The 15925-nt window shown below is 42.2% G+C and overlaps 1 protein-coding gene across 1 annotated transcript in view; it reads left to right on the top strand.

The window, feature by feature from the left end:
- The first annotated feature begins 9661 nt into the window (after window positions 1-9661).
- LOC143123991 (inactive pancreatic lipase-related protein 1-like) overlaps window positions 9662-15925 on the top strand; it is a 28052-nt gene continuing 21788 nt past the window's right edge. Inside the window, exon 1 of the mRNA XM_076285247.1 lies at window positions 9662-9703. Coding sequence (XP_076141362.1) covers window positions 9662-9703 — 42 coding nt within the window. The remainder of the gene's footprint in view (window positions 9704-15925) is intronic.

Below are 15925 nucleotides of genomic sequence, written 5' to 3'. Positions count from 1 at the left end.
GTTCTAAATGAGGAATTAAGAAATTAAAGTGTGGGGATCTGGCTTTGGCAAACTTATTAACAAAACAAATTGATCATTCCCGGAGAAAAGTTATTCATGAGAATTTAATATAGCTCTCTTTAAGGGAGCCATTCACGAAGGAAACAATAGCCTGCATTAAATGAAGTACTTTTTTAGGGAGCTAGGCAAAAAAGGGAAAGTTGTATTCAGCAATATAACTTTTTTAATATGACTTTGGAGCCTCGGTCTGAAATTGATTTGGAGCGCTGCTGTTTGGACAGCTGTTTACTAAACGCTCAGCTTGCCTGCAGTCTCTGGCTGATGAGGGGCCACTCTCTCTCCACTCGGCCCCAGGCTGGCCACAGCAGAGCGCACCAACATCAACACGCCACAACACCAGCTCTGCGTCTCAGGGAGAAACGCACAGCTCTCAGTTCAGCCCCTAACGTGCGGGTCCAGGCCCAGGATGTTTTCAGGTGAGGGATTTGTGCTCTGCCGAGGCCATTGTGTGTCTGAGTGGCCATGATGCTCGTTTGGCAGTAATCCCTCGTTATGTGATTAGGGCAGGTATTGTCACGGTGTGGCTCGAAAAGAGAGAGAGAGAGAGAGAGAGAGAGAGAGAGAGAGAGAGAGAGAGAGAGAGAGATAAAGAGAGAGAGAGCCCACAGCATCTATAGTCTGTATTCGGCCTCACACAGTCTAGCCTTGGGCACAGGACCACACAGTACCCTTCAGCCACACACACACACACACACACACACACACACACATGTAGTCACACATTCATGTCTTACAGACAGACACACACACACACACACACACACACACACACACACACATACACACACACATATAGGGTCTCACATCCATGTAGTGCACACACAAAGAGACACTCGCACACAGAATTAGACATATAGTTGTATACAGTCATGTGCAAATATACACACTCTCTAACACATACGCAAATACTTATCACACACACACACACACACACGCACACAAGGGTAGTAATATTCAACACTGAAAAGCTCCAACTCTTCTCCTCAAGCTGTACTTTTGAATGCTGGCACATTTTCATCACTAATAACAAGAAAAAAAAAACTTTTTTTTTATTACTTCACAACACACTTGACACAGTGTACCCCAAGGCGCTTTTTTCCTCCCAAAGTTTACAGCTTCTCTCTGTTTCTCTCCCTCTCTATCCTATCCTCCCTCTCTCCCCCTCCAACCCCCCCATCTTCCTCTCTCTCTCCTCTCGTCCTCCCTCTCTCCTCTTTTTCTCCCTCTCTAAAACCCTGCTGTTTCTCTTGTCTTGCGTGGTGGGTTGGCCATTACTCCCCAACTGTAATACATTAGCGGGATTAACATTCCAGCGGTAAGCCCGTAAGATCGACCTGCTGGCTTTCCTGCCGCTCTCTCGGCTGGCCTCGGGCCTGCCCCGGCTCGCACGTTATTTGCCCCCGCCTACCCCACTCATCTGCCCCCCCCCCTCTCCTGCCCAGCAGCCACACATTGCCCAGGCCAGGGCAAATTAATGACAGATCTCTATCAACGAATGAAAAAGAGAAACCTTTGAAGGATATCAAAGCTTTTAGCCTTCGGGAGACATGAAACCACACTATTCACTGCAGGATGATTGGCTGGCTTTAGAGACCTGCCGTATGCTTCACTTATCTACTGTGACACACACACACACACACACCATCACTGACATCTTCGCACAGAGGAGAGAAAGTTTGTGGGCTTTATGCCAAGATGGCAAAGGTTGCGACCTAAGGCACCCAGCTCCGACCTCTCACGCAAGAGGTGCTTTCCATAAATAACGAGGGAAAATCCTCAAAGTGATCAGTTGGGTATGTTTGGAAGGGGAAATAAAATAATATAAATAAGACACCCTACTGCAGGATTTCACATCAAACAAAAATACATGGCATGGACTAGGGAGCACACACACACACACACACACACACTCGGGATATGGACTGGTTTGTTTTTCTTACTCCAACACAAACCCAGACACCTTTAATTAATCAGTATTTGTACAAGCGAACCCCCAGAAAATGGCGGCCCTTGGGGATATTTTCCGACGGGATTATCCCGGGTTTAGGAGCACCCAACCTCACAATGGCCATCCGAATGCCTCCGCAATAGCATCTGGTCCAGATTACTTTCCCCTCTGTCGCCAACAAACGCCAAACAATCCACCAAGGATCACACTGAGAGGAGGGCTTTTAAATCTCTCTAAAGTGCATTCTCAAAAAGAGGCATTGTCACTGCGTCATACATTTCTCATAGACAATGCGAAACAATTATGTCTAACTACAGGATGCTATTTCTAGATATTTTAAAACGATGGCAGTCTTTAATCTCGGTAAAGTAGCCTACAGTTACACAAGATAAGGAATAGTTTGGTTTATCTCTGATTTCCATTTGAAGTCTTTAAACGGTAACCTCGACAAGTTAGGCTACTCGAGGCCTGCGTGACTCGAACCTGCGTAAATGTCAACAATAGTGACTGACAATAGTCAGTTATTTAATTGAATAACCTGCTTGGAAATACCAGGTGTGCTCGTGTTCTGTTAGAAGGTGACAGTGCTTGCCATAGTGTCACAGACCTACATTTTGTTACTTGAGGTGTTCATTTCACAGAAATAACTCACCAGACGCTCACAGTAGTCTACCAAGTTGAAAGCGCAGAGCTATACTTGCTCTCTGCTGCCATCTATCGTCCGAATGACTTTGTACTGCACCTCGAAAAATGACCCAAATGCGAGACAGTGCCGCCGCTCTCACCGTGCGCATATCTGTCTGCAGAGCCGCAGAGTCGCCCTTCGCGGTTTCATCGCTGTGCGAATAGTGCAGCAACTGTCGGAGGGGACACCACACAATCGCCAATAAATAGCAGCTTAAATGCAAACTGCGTTTCAGTCTTAGACAACTGGAGAACGTTTACAATTTCAAAATTCAACTATCCTTAATCCTTATCCGTCGCTTTTATAATAGCCTTATTTGCATTCATTAAAACGTAATCTGTTTGGGCTACATTAACAAACAAGACGTCACCTTAGCCTCTAGTGCTAGTATTAATATATATATATATATATATATATATATATATCAGGGCTCGAATTATCTTTCTGTCTTTAAGGGGGTCTCTCTATCTCATAAAAAGTTGTCACACCCCGCGCATAGCCTAACAAGGCGATACAATAAAATAGCCTAGGCGCAAGTGGCGCTTTTGCGCAGTAGGCTACAGTATATGCGCACGGTAGTCCTAGGCTTTACCTTGACACACGCACACAACAGACATAGATTTTTCATAGAAACTGATTACTTTTAATTAATTTCAACATATTATTGATTGTAATAGTCCATATCTCATTTCAATTTCACAATACAAAGAAACAGACTAAACGATTTAGTCATTCTAAAATTTCACAACGTAACTCATTTAAACCAGACCACCGTCTCAGATAGGCTATCCTCAGTGTCAAACACAATAATGCATGTAGTGTAACTTATACACAGGGGAAAAAGCACTAACTGGCAGAAATTAATAAAGCCAGCCAAACTATGTTCTAGTATTTAGGCTAATGTGTTGAACCGTGGAAAATTAATAGACGAACAATTTTGGAGTTTGCACTGAGATATTGTCGGGTAGCCATTGAATATTCCGACATCAGAGATTGCTAACAGGTTTTTCAAAATAGCTGGGAACTTTCCGGAGCTCTGAATGTCAGAGGATAGCTAGATCATCAGACAACACAATCATTGTAGGCTGCATTATGGGCCATAATTTATGGCTTTGTCAATCAACATAGAATAGGTGAAGCGCAAGTTCAACAGCAAACAAGACTTTTCAGCACATATCAAACCATGTAGGCTAGCCCAATGAACGCCTATGCAAATAGACAAAACACTCACATCAAAGCAGGGTTTCTTCAGATTTGTATGCATAGATTTGCGAGTGCTGTGAAATCGATACGGTTTGCTCATATAGTCTAGTGGTGTGGTGGTGAAGTGTCATGCTGCGTTCAAGAGCGTAGTGTAGGTCTACGTCCCGTAGCCTATATTTAATTTAACGTCTTTAATGGTAAGAGATCGCACAGGGATGGATAATGAGCGGTTGTTTAAGATTAAATTACAATGCCAGACACCTTCAGATATGAGAGACACCCTCAGGTTTTTGACTTTGTTGCTTTCATGGGAGCCAGTCCTCACTCTATGGGAGCTCGGCTCCCTCTGGCTCCCACGTAATTCGAGCCCTGATATATATATATATATATATATATATATGTGTGCATGTAAAGTATTCATTTAAGGCATAAACGGCCCCCCATATTTCTTCGTCATCTGATCTGTTCACAAAGTATAACATTGATTTTAACACTCCATTTATTACAATAACCTACTGAAAGGACATTCTTTTGTAGCCATAGCCAAATGTGAAGATCAATAAGGTGAAAAAGCGGCATTTATCAATATCAGAGAAAAGAATGGAGTTAGCATTGATTATTTAAAACACCTGCACAGTGGTAATAACTAATAAGTAATTGCCCTTTTATTTTAGTCGTTTATTTTAGTATTAATAGTTGTGCTATCAATTAAATGTTATAATAATGTTATATATTGCATAATATATTATCCATAATATATATATATTATGCAATGAGTCTAACAATCATGTCAATTATATATACCGTAACGTATATACCGTATATACCGGTAACTAAAACAGTAGTTTTATCCCCCGCTTCTCCAGATGACCACAAGTGGGCCTAGTGTGAATTTTCCCTAAAGACACGTACTGGAACAACTTCCTGCGGACGCCGTCTCATCTTATGTGCCAAGACCGCATGCAGGCAACAGCCCACTTTAAAAAGGAAACAGGACTACACACACACACACACACACATTGTTTTCCTGCACAAATAGCATTCAGATCCATAATAGTGGGGGGCCTTAAGCACAGAAATAGGTTGTTTCGCGCAATTTCTTCTAAAAGCGCCAAATTTGGCACAGATGTAGCTCAAGTTATACTGAAATGATTTAGCTAGGGCACCGCAGCCAGCGACCCTTGGGGCCAAGATGGCAGCCAAATCCAATATGGCCGCTGCCCGAAAAGGGTTCCGACTATAACTTTTGAACCACATGAGCTGCAAATACAAACTTGATGTCTTTTTTAGCTTAATTGGTCATGGGAAACACATATAAATGTTTATATTTATGACCCAGTATATCTGGACCCCTTAATCCTCCAATTCCAATATGGCCTTACACCCCATTGTTTTCGCCAATTTATCTACAAGCAGCAAATTTGGCATGGATGCAGCTGAGGGCATACTGAAATGATTTAGCGAGGATGCCGGAGCCAGTGGCCCCTGGGACCAAGATGGCTGCCAAATCCAATATGGCTGCCACCTGAAAAGGGATTACTGTAGGCTGCATATTTTGAACCAGATGAGATACAAATGTAAAATTAATAAATATTTCACCTTTTCTGGCTATGGGAAACACAAAATATATATATTTATGATTGGGTATATGTGGACCCTCAAAGTCCCCAAATGCAATCTGGTGACTGTCCAAAAAAGGGTTTTGACTACAACTTTTGAACCGAATAAGCTACAGATGAAAACTATTTTTTTTACCATGACCACACATTAAATGACCTAAGCTTTCTCAAAAAATAGAGTCTGCTCTGACCCTTCTTTGGGGCAGCCGTGGCCTACTGGTTAGCGCTTCAGACTTGTAACCAGAGGGTTGCAGGTTCGAACCCCGACCAGTAGAAACGGCTGAAGTGCCCTTGAGCAAGGCACCTAACTCCTCACTGCTCCCCGAGCGCCGCTGTAGCAGGCAGCTCACTGCATCGGGATTAGTCTGTGCTTCACCTCACTGTGTGTTCACTTTGTGCTGAGTGTGTTTCACTAATTCACGGATTGGGTTAAATGCAGAGTCAAATTTCCCTCACAGGATCAAAAGAGTATACTTATGTATACAGCCTCAGTAGCCTGGAAAATCCAGACCCTGATAATCTAGAAAGATTAAGGGTCTGGCAAAGAGCAATGTAATCCTCGAGGGGCGGCAACAAGCATGCATTTAAAAATCTCACTGCATGCAATTGGATAAAACTAGACCATGTTTACTCTGAATGATTTCGGACTTCGACGCAATCGGATAACAATACGTCCAATGTGTACTGTCCACCAACGTTGCAGAGCTGTCTTCATCCGTTTAGCTGGTTCCCCGGAATGTTGGGGTAAAAGTAACGTGCATCATTGCTCTTTGCCAGAGTGTCTCGCAGAGACAATTCCATTCCAGGGTATGTATACAGCCTCAGTGTACCTCCAATCCAGTTTATTGTCTATAAGAACCCTCACATATTTGTAGTTCTCAACAACTTCCTCAACCAGTATTGAAATGGTATTTAGCTCAGGCCTGGCCCTACGAAAGTCCACCACCATTTCCCTTGTCTTAGCCACATTCAAGACAAGGTGGTTGTTTCTGCACCATGTCACAAAGTGGTCCACCAGTTCCTGTACTCCGTCTCCTCACCATCACTGACACACCCCACAACTGCAGTCTGTGAACTGTCTGAGAACTTCTGCAGGTGACATGACTCAGAGTTGTACTGGAAGTCTGAGGTGTACAGTGTGAAGAGAAAAGGAGACAACACAGTCCCTTGTGGTGCTCCTATGCGACTGACTACCTGTTCAGACACACACCCTTTCATTCTCACAACCTGTGGTCTGTCAGTCAGGTAATCAGTAATCCATGAAGTTGTGGAGGTGTCTACTTGCATCCTTCAAAGGTTGTCACGTAGCAGCATAGGCTGTATGGTGTTAAAAGCACTTTGAAAAATCAAAGAACATGATCCTCACAATACTGCCAGCCCCATGTGAGAGTGTGTTCTATCAGGTAGCAGGTAGATTAAGGCATCCTCCACACCCACCTCTGGACGGTATGCAAATTGTAATAGGTCCATGTAGTGGTCACCTGTGGTCTCAGAAGATGACCAACAACAGTGTTTAGCCAACTACTTCCTTTCCTACCAACTTCCTTCCTAACCAGGTGTACTTTTTTCTATAAGTGTTGTGTTTATATGACTACAATTGTGAGAGAGACCATGAGAATGAGAATTCCTGAGAGAGCAAACAGTTATTGTGTGCACATCCCACCTTCTGGCAGGTGCAGGACAAAACAAAACTTACTCAATTGAAAAAATATAATGTCCGCAACACTGCTTTTGACTCCCAATTATTTAACGTTTCGACCCTGCTGGGTCTTCTTCAGGCAAAAATTCATGAGAGAGACCATGAGAATTCACTGTTGTTTTTATGTTATTGCTGTTTTTTGATATGCTAAGCAAACCTTTGAAGAGTTTTGGACAAATTGACTATATTATTCTTTTAACAATTTGACATACTATAAATATTGCCTTGCAATAATAATTGTGTCTTATTCGTTCTTATATGATTACATTTTGAAATGTATTCACCTGTGGTACACTGAAAGCATTTCACTTTTATAAGGAAATGAATCCACATTGAGAATAACCTTCAAAGTTGTGGTAAAAAAAGATTTTCAACCAAAGTCTTGAAAAGAATAAAGGTTCCAGACTTACACAAGCATACATATAAATATGCCAATGGACTTCCTGTGGTCAATAAACTAAAAATAGACACAACATCCTCATTTGTAGCACATTTGGTTCAAAATTTGAAGCCAAAACCCTTTTTCGGACAGCAGCCATATTGAATTTAGTGAATTTGGGGGGTCCTGATATACCCAATCATAAATGTAAGTATTCCTATGGGTTTCCCATCATTAAAAAAGGTAAAATAGACATCAAGTTTGTATTTGTATCTCATCTGGCTCCAAAGCTAAAGCCGAATCCCTTTCAGGCGACAACCATTTTGGATTTGGCTGCCATGTTGGTCTCAGGGACCATTGGCTCGGGCGGCCTGGCTAAATCATTTCATTATGCCCACAGCTCCATCCGTGCCAAATTTTGTGCTTGTAGATTAATTTGCACAAACAATGGGGTGTAAGGCCCCATACTACAGCCAAAACTGCTTTTTTGGACAGCGGCCATATTAGAATTGGAGGAATAAGGGGTCCAGATGCACCGGGTCATAAATATTAACATTCCTATGTATTCCCCATGATAAATTAACCACTTGCTTTGCAGTCATATTTCAGTAATTCTGACCAAAAGGCACTACACGTATTAGAGAGGCCACCATGCCCACATCGTTTGGTCTACAAGCACATGGCTGGTATCATTGGAAAGCTTAGACCATGTAGATTTTTTTGAAACAGTCAGGATAACCCTGTGAAGTTCTCAGAAAGAGCCACAGAGGCTGGAATAAAGTTTTTTTCGCACCAACAAGCGCTTCTTTTGTGCATTGAGATACACGCGCATGGTCAAAGTCAATGACGACATCCCATACGTCGTTTAAAAGCTCTGGTCATTGGCTACAAGAATATGTCCGTAATTTCGTTCTTACTTGTAAGAGGCCCACGTGGCTGCCATTCCAAGCTTGCATGTCCAATAGAAAGGTGTAGCTGACCAAGCTTGTCTCTGCCTCGTCTTTGCTTCGTTTCTCGTGATTGGTAGATCCTACAGACACGTGACATGGCTCTTTGTGTTCGTGAGACTCAGGGGAGCGTGGGGAATACGCATAAGTAGGGAGTTCGAAGCCGAATGGTATTCAAAATCACCGATATTCACCGGAAAATCTTTGAAAGTGTTTTATTTCTATTCTATAAACGTTTTGAATATGGAAGCTTACACACTCACAGTTCAACATTGGACTATAACAACACATATAATCTTGTTCTATGGATTCTTACGGACATTTCAAGACCAGGTTAGCCATATGAATATATTGTTATGGGTGTACACAAGGATTAGAAGGCAATGATGCAGGGGGTGTGTGTGTGTTTTTTTGAGGGGGGCATATCAGCATAAATTACTTACTGTAGCTCACACCACACAGTTTGACATGGAATGGTGGATACCTTTGGAATCCTGAGTCCCGTAGCTTTTTATTGATGTATGGGATGTCAATATTACATGAAGTAATGAGCCTACCCATTGATTTAATACTCCCCACCACCCCCCTCCTCCCCCCAAATGGCGCGCCGGCGTTCCACTGCGAGTTAACTGGTTAAGCTGAAAAATATATCAAGTTTGTATTTGTAACCCATGTAGTTCAAAAGTTATAGCCGGAACCGTATGACCTGAGCTACATCTGTGCCAAATTTGGCGCTTTTAGATGAATTTGCGTGAAAATGTGCTTAAGGCCCAACACTATAACCTTGTTTATAGGCGTGCATGAATAGACAATAGGTGGTGCTAAAGCACTAGGAAGTTTGCCTTTTATCAACGAAAATGCCCTTTTGAAACTTTTTTTTTTTTTTTTTAATTATTAATAATATTAAGATTTTACTGAGGTCGGTTTTGAAATGATCTTTTGAAAACCTGAGCCATTAAAAACGACTGAAACAATGCCCCGAAATGAGCCACCTCCTTGCGCACACCCGACTGGCCTATCTCTCTTCCTTTGTCACGTGAACTCGCGCGGTCGCGCGCAGGGCACGCCAGATGCACAGCACCATAGCAGTTCAGTAAGCGTCTTCAGATAGCACAGCAGGCATGGTCGCTGACAGCCTGCTTCTCCCGTGCCCCATCAGCCAGGTAACATACAGATCAAGCAAAATCTTACAGTTTGCCCTCTAAGCCCAACATGTAATCATTTTGTTGTGCAGTAAAATGTCTCATTCAGCACCAAACAAGCATTTTTGCCGACTGGTCACCTGATAAACTTAGATGAAGCTAGATAAAGTTTTACGCTGTAGCCCAAATCAATGACAGATAACGTGACGACCACATAAAAATAATTTCGGTAGATTTTGCAAATGTATGTGTTAAGGCACTGTTCGTTATTTATTTAAGGGGCTACCTGAGGAGTTTTGGGAGCGTTAGTCAAAAAAGGCGTGACCCTCCCTCGCCAGCAAGATTTTTTTCTATGACCCCACAAAGTGATTGAGAAAAAACGCATGACCCTCCCCAACAATTTATTGATGCCTTCTAAAGACCTACTGGGTCAGTTTGGGAGCTTGCATGCTACCACTCCTTCCTTGAAATGCCTTGAAAGGCTGTCGTTTCACAATTTCACAAATAATGACCGGGACCAAAACATACCTGTCAACTTTTTCCAGGTTTATCACATACTATTTTAACTTTTTCTCCCGCTGTCTTCTCCTGCTGTCAAGGGGGTGCGAGGCCCTGTGCGAACTTGACAGGTGCAAGGCACTTTTCACTTACGTCCCTGAAATCATGAGATAGCCTACGTAGCCTGTACATAGTAGTGTAACAAAGGCGAACACTTTAACAGGGGTAATTAATTGGGCGTGCTGAACGTTATTTGTCAATGTTCAGAAACACACGACATTCAAACTATTGATAAGATGTGCACTATGGAACTGGTAGGCTAACATTGGACAAATAAATGACATTGACTCGCCATATCCTGACTCAGAAAAAAAAAACATTTTCTTGCTTAGGCTACTTTGCCGCAAACTCATCGATGAAATCATAGGCCAGCGAATAGCGTCTTTTTCCATTCATAGAAGGGCGAGCCCAATAGTCTCTCCTGTGACGATGCGCAAATAGTTTTTAATAGCCTATTCAACTTCGAAAAGCTTTGTTCACCCGATGCCAGTCACTGACCGCAATTTCGGGAAGGGTTGTTCAATCTCTTTAAGTTGTGTAGTAGTCTACTGTCCCCTTTGGAATATCGAGCCTATTGGTCCAGTGCGTTAGGCTATGTCCTGGGATTCGGCCGTGCTCAAAAAGAAAAAAAAACTTCAGGCTAGACTTTTATGGATGGTTATGAGGAGCAATATGAGAGAGAAATTTGATGATCATTGATCCTTGTTTTGGGACGTTAAGCCTTTTCCAATAGGCGTCAGTGAAGGAGATTGAAGAAACATGCTGTCACGTCACCTAAAGTTCATAGGCCTAATATGACTTCATGCTAAATGTTGAAGGTTCTTAGTGGTTATTAGGAACAATATGAGAGAAATGTGGTGATCACTGATCGTTGTTTTAGGAGTTTAAGCCACGTTAAGCATTTGCTTAAGCTATAGGCATTTATGAAGAATAAACGCTTAATGTCATCATTGGCCAGGTGCGAGGCCAATCAGACGCGAGGCCCTGGGTGACGGCCCAAATTTAGCTGTGTTCATGAATACAAAAGTTGGGTGACCCTCCCTCCTAGACTAAAAAAAGTTGGGTGACCCTCCCCTCAACAAAGAATAAAAAGACATGACCCTCCCCTATTTTCCTCCGGTGGTCCATTCCATAAATACCGAACGGTCCCTAAGAAGAACGTTTTCTGTTGTATATGTTTTGTTAGGCAACATGTATTTACACATTCATTTGTGACAGAAGAAACGGGAAGTTCCCCATTACCTGTGAAAAATGCCCATCTGCATTCATGTAATGACAACAGTCACTATAACTCCTTCTCGTACTGTTTGGTCTCTTTATTGTCTTACAGATCAAGTAAAATCGTACAGTTTACCCTCTAAGCCCAACGTGTAATCATTTTGTTGTGCAGTAAAATGTCTCATACAGCATCAAACAACTAAGCATTTTTAGCCGACTGGTCCCCTGATAAAGTTTTACGCTGTAGCCCAAGTCAATGACAGATAAGACCACAGACGACCACATAGGCTACAAATAATTTCGGTAGAGTTTGCAATTGCAAATCTATGTGTTAAGACGAACGTTTTCTGTTGTGTAGGTTTTGTTAGGCAACATAACACATTTTGGTCTCTTTATTGTCTTAATTGTATATTGATTTACTAATTGCAGCACAAGTCAAATTTCATTCAACATGTGCGTGTAATTTTTTTTTATAATTAAGTGTTCCACGTGCGCTAAAAAGTGCCCCCCCCCCTCCTGAGCACCTGCCGCACAAAATGTCTGTGCACGCCACTGACCTTGTTGTAAAAAGGCAGCAGGAAAACTTATTTCTCGGGTTGTTTGTTTTTTGTATATTTTTTTCTCATATATTTACTGTAAAGAAATGCATGCAAGCAAAAGCATGATATAGGACATCTGAGTTCACGGGATGAACAAGACTATTTGAAAACATTGTCTTTTAATCTTCAAAGGGACATTATTATTTGTGACATTTAACTATTTAACTACACAAAAACTACTTACCGGTCAATTAACTCTTCAACCATACCCAGTGTGTGTGGCGAACAGTATATTTCAGGTGTGTATAGTCACTTTCTCTACCAATGTGCTGCAGTGCTGTGCTTGACAAAGATACAGCCAAACATGGACATTTAGGCTTTAACTTTACTGATAAACAACACTGTTAATCTATATCAGATGCTCTAATATAGCACTGGGCTACTTAAAAACAATACTGTTAATCTATATCAGATGCTCTAATATAGCACTGGGCTACTTATAAACAACACTGTTAATCTATATAGCACTGGGCTACTTATAAACAACACTGTTAATCTATATAGCACTGGGCTACTTATAAACAACACTGTTAATCTATATAGCACTAGGCTACTGATAAACAACACTGTTAATCTATATCAGATGCTCTAATATAGCACTGGGCTACTTATAAACAACACTGTTAATCTATATCAGATGCTCTAATATAGCACTGGGCTACTTAAAAACAACACTGTTAATCTATATCAGATGCTCTAATATAGCACTGGGCTACTTATAAACAACACTGTTAATCTATATCAGATGCTCTAATATAGCACTGGGCTACTTATAAACAACACTGTTAATAGCACTGGGCTACTTATAAACAACACTGTTAATAGCACTGAGCTACTTATAAACAACACTGTTAATCTATATAGCACTGGGCTACTGATAAACAACACTGTTAATCTATATAGGCAGGCAGACACTCTAATATAGCACTGGACTATTGCTTATGCGTTTGTTCAAATATATTGTAGTAATATGATGTAAGAGTTATGTCTTTAATACGTCAGTGACAATCTTCCCTGATATTTCTTTGCCTCTGTGGTATTTCACTGTTCAGCTGACCTTGCTAACGAGTGAGTTTATCTAACGAGTGAGTTTATCATCTGACCATCTTTTGACATATGCAGCTGGACCTTTCCCAAAACATACGAGGGGGTGTGAGAGAGAGAGAGAAAGAGGGAGGAGGTATAAATAGTTGCTGTAAAGTTGCTGTAATTCTCAGTTTGACCCCTCTGCAGTCTGCACATTTTCACGGTAAGTCTTCATTCTTCCACATTTCCTCTCTTCTCTCTTTCCTCTCTTCTCTCTCTCTCCTCTCTTTCTTCTCTTCATCATTTCATCTCTTCTCTCTTTCCTCTCTTCATCATTTTATCTCTTCTCTCTTTCCTCTTTTCTCTCTTTCCTCTCTTCATAATTTCCTCTCTTCAGTCTTTCCTCTCTTCTCTCTTTCCTCTATGGCTACCTGGAGCATCTCTTCTGTCTGCTGACTCCTGTAGCCTGAGAGGTGTGTGTGTGTGTGTGTGTGTGTGTGTGTGTATTTTTCAATTTCAATTTAATTTCACTTATAGAGCGCCAAAACAGAGTGTTTTACAGTGCTTTACAGAGTGTTAAACATTCAGAGAAGAGAGTGCCCATGAGTAACAGGGGCGAGGACAAACTCCCTAGAATTGGAGATACATACAGTGTATAGGAAGAAACCTTGAGCAGATCAACGACTCAAGGGCCCGACCCATCTGCCTAGGGTCAGTTACAGGGCAGTAAGGTCTGTATACATGATAAATGAAAGGTTAGTTTTTTACTTGTAGAGAAAAGAACACGGTGTTTAAAGCCACCTGAGGTATATGTTACACAGTGGTGAGGTTACATGTATGATAACGCATGAATTTAGTGTCAGAAAGCTCAAACAGTCCAGTGTAGGAAATGAATTGTCCATAGGGATTAGGAGTTGTCGTAGGGCAAGTAGTGGGTCATTAGGCTGCTCGGGCCAGGAGTCTGGGCAAGGGGACAGCAACAGGTGATGGTAGGGCAGTCATAGGGATGGGACTTCAACAACAGCAACAGGTGATGGTAGGGCAGTCATAGGGATGGGACTTCAACAACAGCAACAGGTGATGGTAGGGCAGTCATAGGGATGGGACTTCAACAACAGCAACAGGTGATGTAGGGCAGTCATAGGGATGGGACTTCAGGTGCAATGAGGGCCAAACACAAGGATGGCTGATGACTGGTGATGGTATACCTCACAAGTGAGGTAAGGGGGAAGAAAGAGAGATATAGAGTGGGTTAGTATTATTATACGTCATGATGGTTAGTATGAATAAGTATATTAATGGTACTATATAGTGTTATACTAGAGAGAGAAAAGGCAAGAGAGGGAGAGTTGAGAGAGAGAGGGGGAGAAGAGGAAGTTTAACGGCAAGACAGAGAGAAGAGGTATAGGGAGAGTTGAGAGAGAGAGGGGGAGAGAAGAGGTAGGAGGGAGAGTTGAGAGAGGGGGGGGGGAGAAGAGGTAGAAGGGAGAGTTGAGAGAGAGAGAGGGGGAGAGAAGAGGTGTTGTAGGGCGTGACGCATGAAAAGCCCATGACAGCGCTATGCTATAGCAGCGTAACTAAGGCATGGTGACAGTGCTCAGCTAGAGCAGCATAACTAAGGCATGGTGACAGCGCTATGCTATAGCAGCATAACTAAGACATGGTGAGGGGTAGTCAGCACCAGCGCAGGTATGGTCAGTGACCTCATCGCACGCATGACTGGGGTGCCAGCCACACGAGGACACAGCAGGGTGGTCCATTCCAAAAAACCCTGAGGTGGTTGAAGTTCCACACTGCACCATACCTAACTATGGGAAGCACTAAAGAGACTAGAGTCTAGACTTAAAAATAGGGAGGGGTGTCTGCTAATCGAACTGAGGGAGGGAGACTATTCCAGAGGAGGGGTGCGCGGTAGCAGAAAGCTCTGCCTCCTACTGTAGTTTTTGAAATCCTTGGGACTATAAGAAGTTCAGTATTCTGTGATCGTAAGGGTCTAGGTGGGTTATAAGGAACCAGGAGATCTTATTATTCAGGTGCCCAGCCATTTATGGCTTTTTATGTTAGAAGTAATATTTTGAAGTCAATGCAACTTTTAACAGATAGCCAGTGTGTTTGTGTGTGTGTGTGTGTTTGTATGCATGTGTGTGTGTGTTTGTATGTGTGTGTGTTTGTATGTGTGTGTGTATGTATTTGTATGTATGTATGTATGTATGTGTGTGAGTGTTTGTATGTGTTTGTGTGTGTTTTTGTACGTGTGTGTGTGTGTGTGTGTGTGTCAGAGTTTCTGCTTTTCGTTTTCCAGACATTTTGATGATATGCCGGTCAAATATCCTATTATCGCTTCTTAATAAGTCAAGTCGAGGAAAACTGGAGACAGGCTATGTAGCTTAAAGAATGACATAATCAGGCCGTATAGAATGCAACATGTTCATTAGCCTAACTTAAACATGCCTAACTAGTGTCAATTTAAAGATCTAGCCATGTCTCTATGCTGTTTTCATGGACAGCAAGAATCCCCTTCGTTCGTTGTTTTGAATAGGCTTCGTTGTTTGTTGCTGCCCACGTTATCTCCAGTCGTGCAACAGTTTCACTTGCGCAGATGTGCACACACATTGAATGAGCGTTCACACCACCACCCCCTAATGCTATGCCTCTTTATTTCATAACACTAAATTAAGAAATATTTCCTATTCTGGAAAATGTTTAGTTTCTTTTTCTTTCGGTCCGCGGTTCAATGATAGGCCTACCATTCGATTGTGCTGCAAATTATCGGCGGACCAGCAATCTCCTCATCAAGGAGGCCCTAACCCTGCAGATCATAGACAGAGAAAGCATGCAGAGC

Source organism: Alosa pseudoharengus, unplaced genomic scaffold (assembly GCF_046254945.1).
Source record: "Alosa pseudoharengus isolate Yale_2024_CS ecotype anadromous, Long Island Sound unplaced genomic scaffold, YU_APseudo_1.1 YU_APseudo_1.1_scf_15, whole genome shotgun sequence".
Lineage (NCBI taxonomy): Eukaryota > Metazoa > Chordata > Actinopteri > Clupeiformes > Clupeidae > Alosa > Alosa pseudoharengus.
Note: the sequence above shows the minus strand (reverse complement) of the source record. Positions and strands in the feature narration are given on the sequence as shown.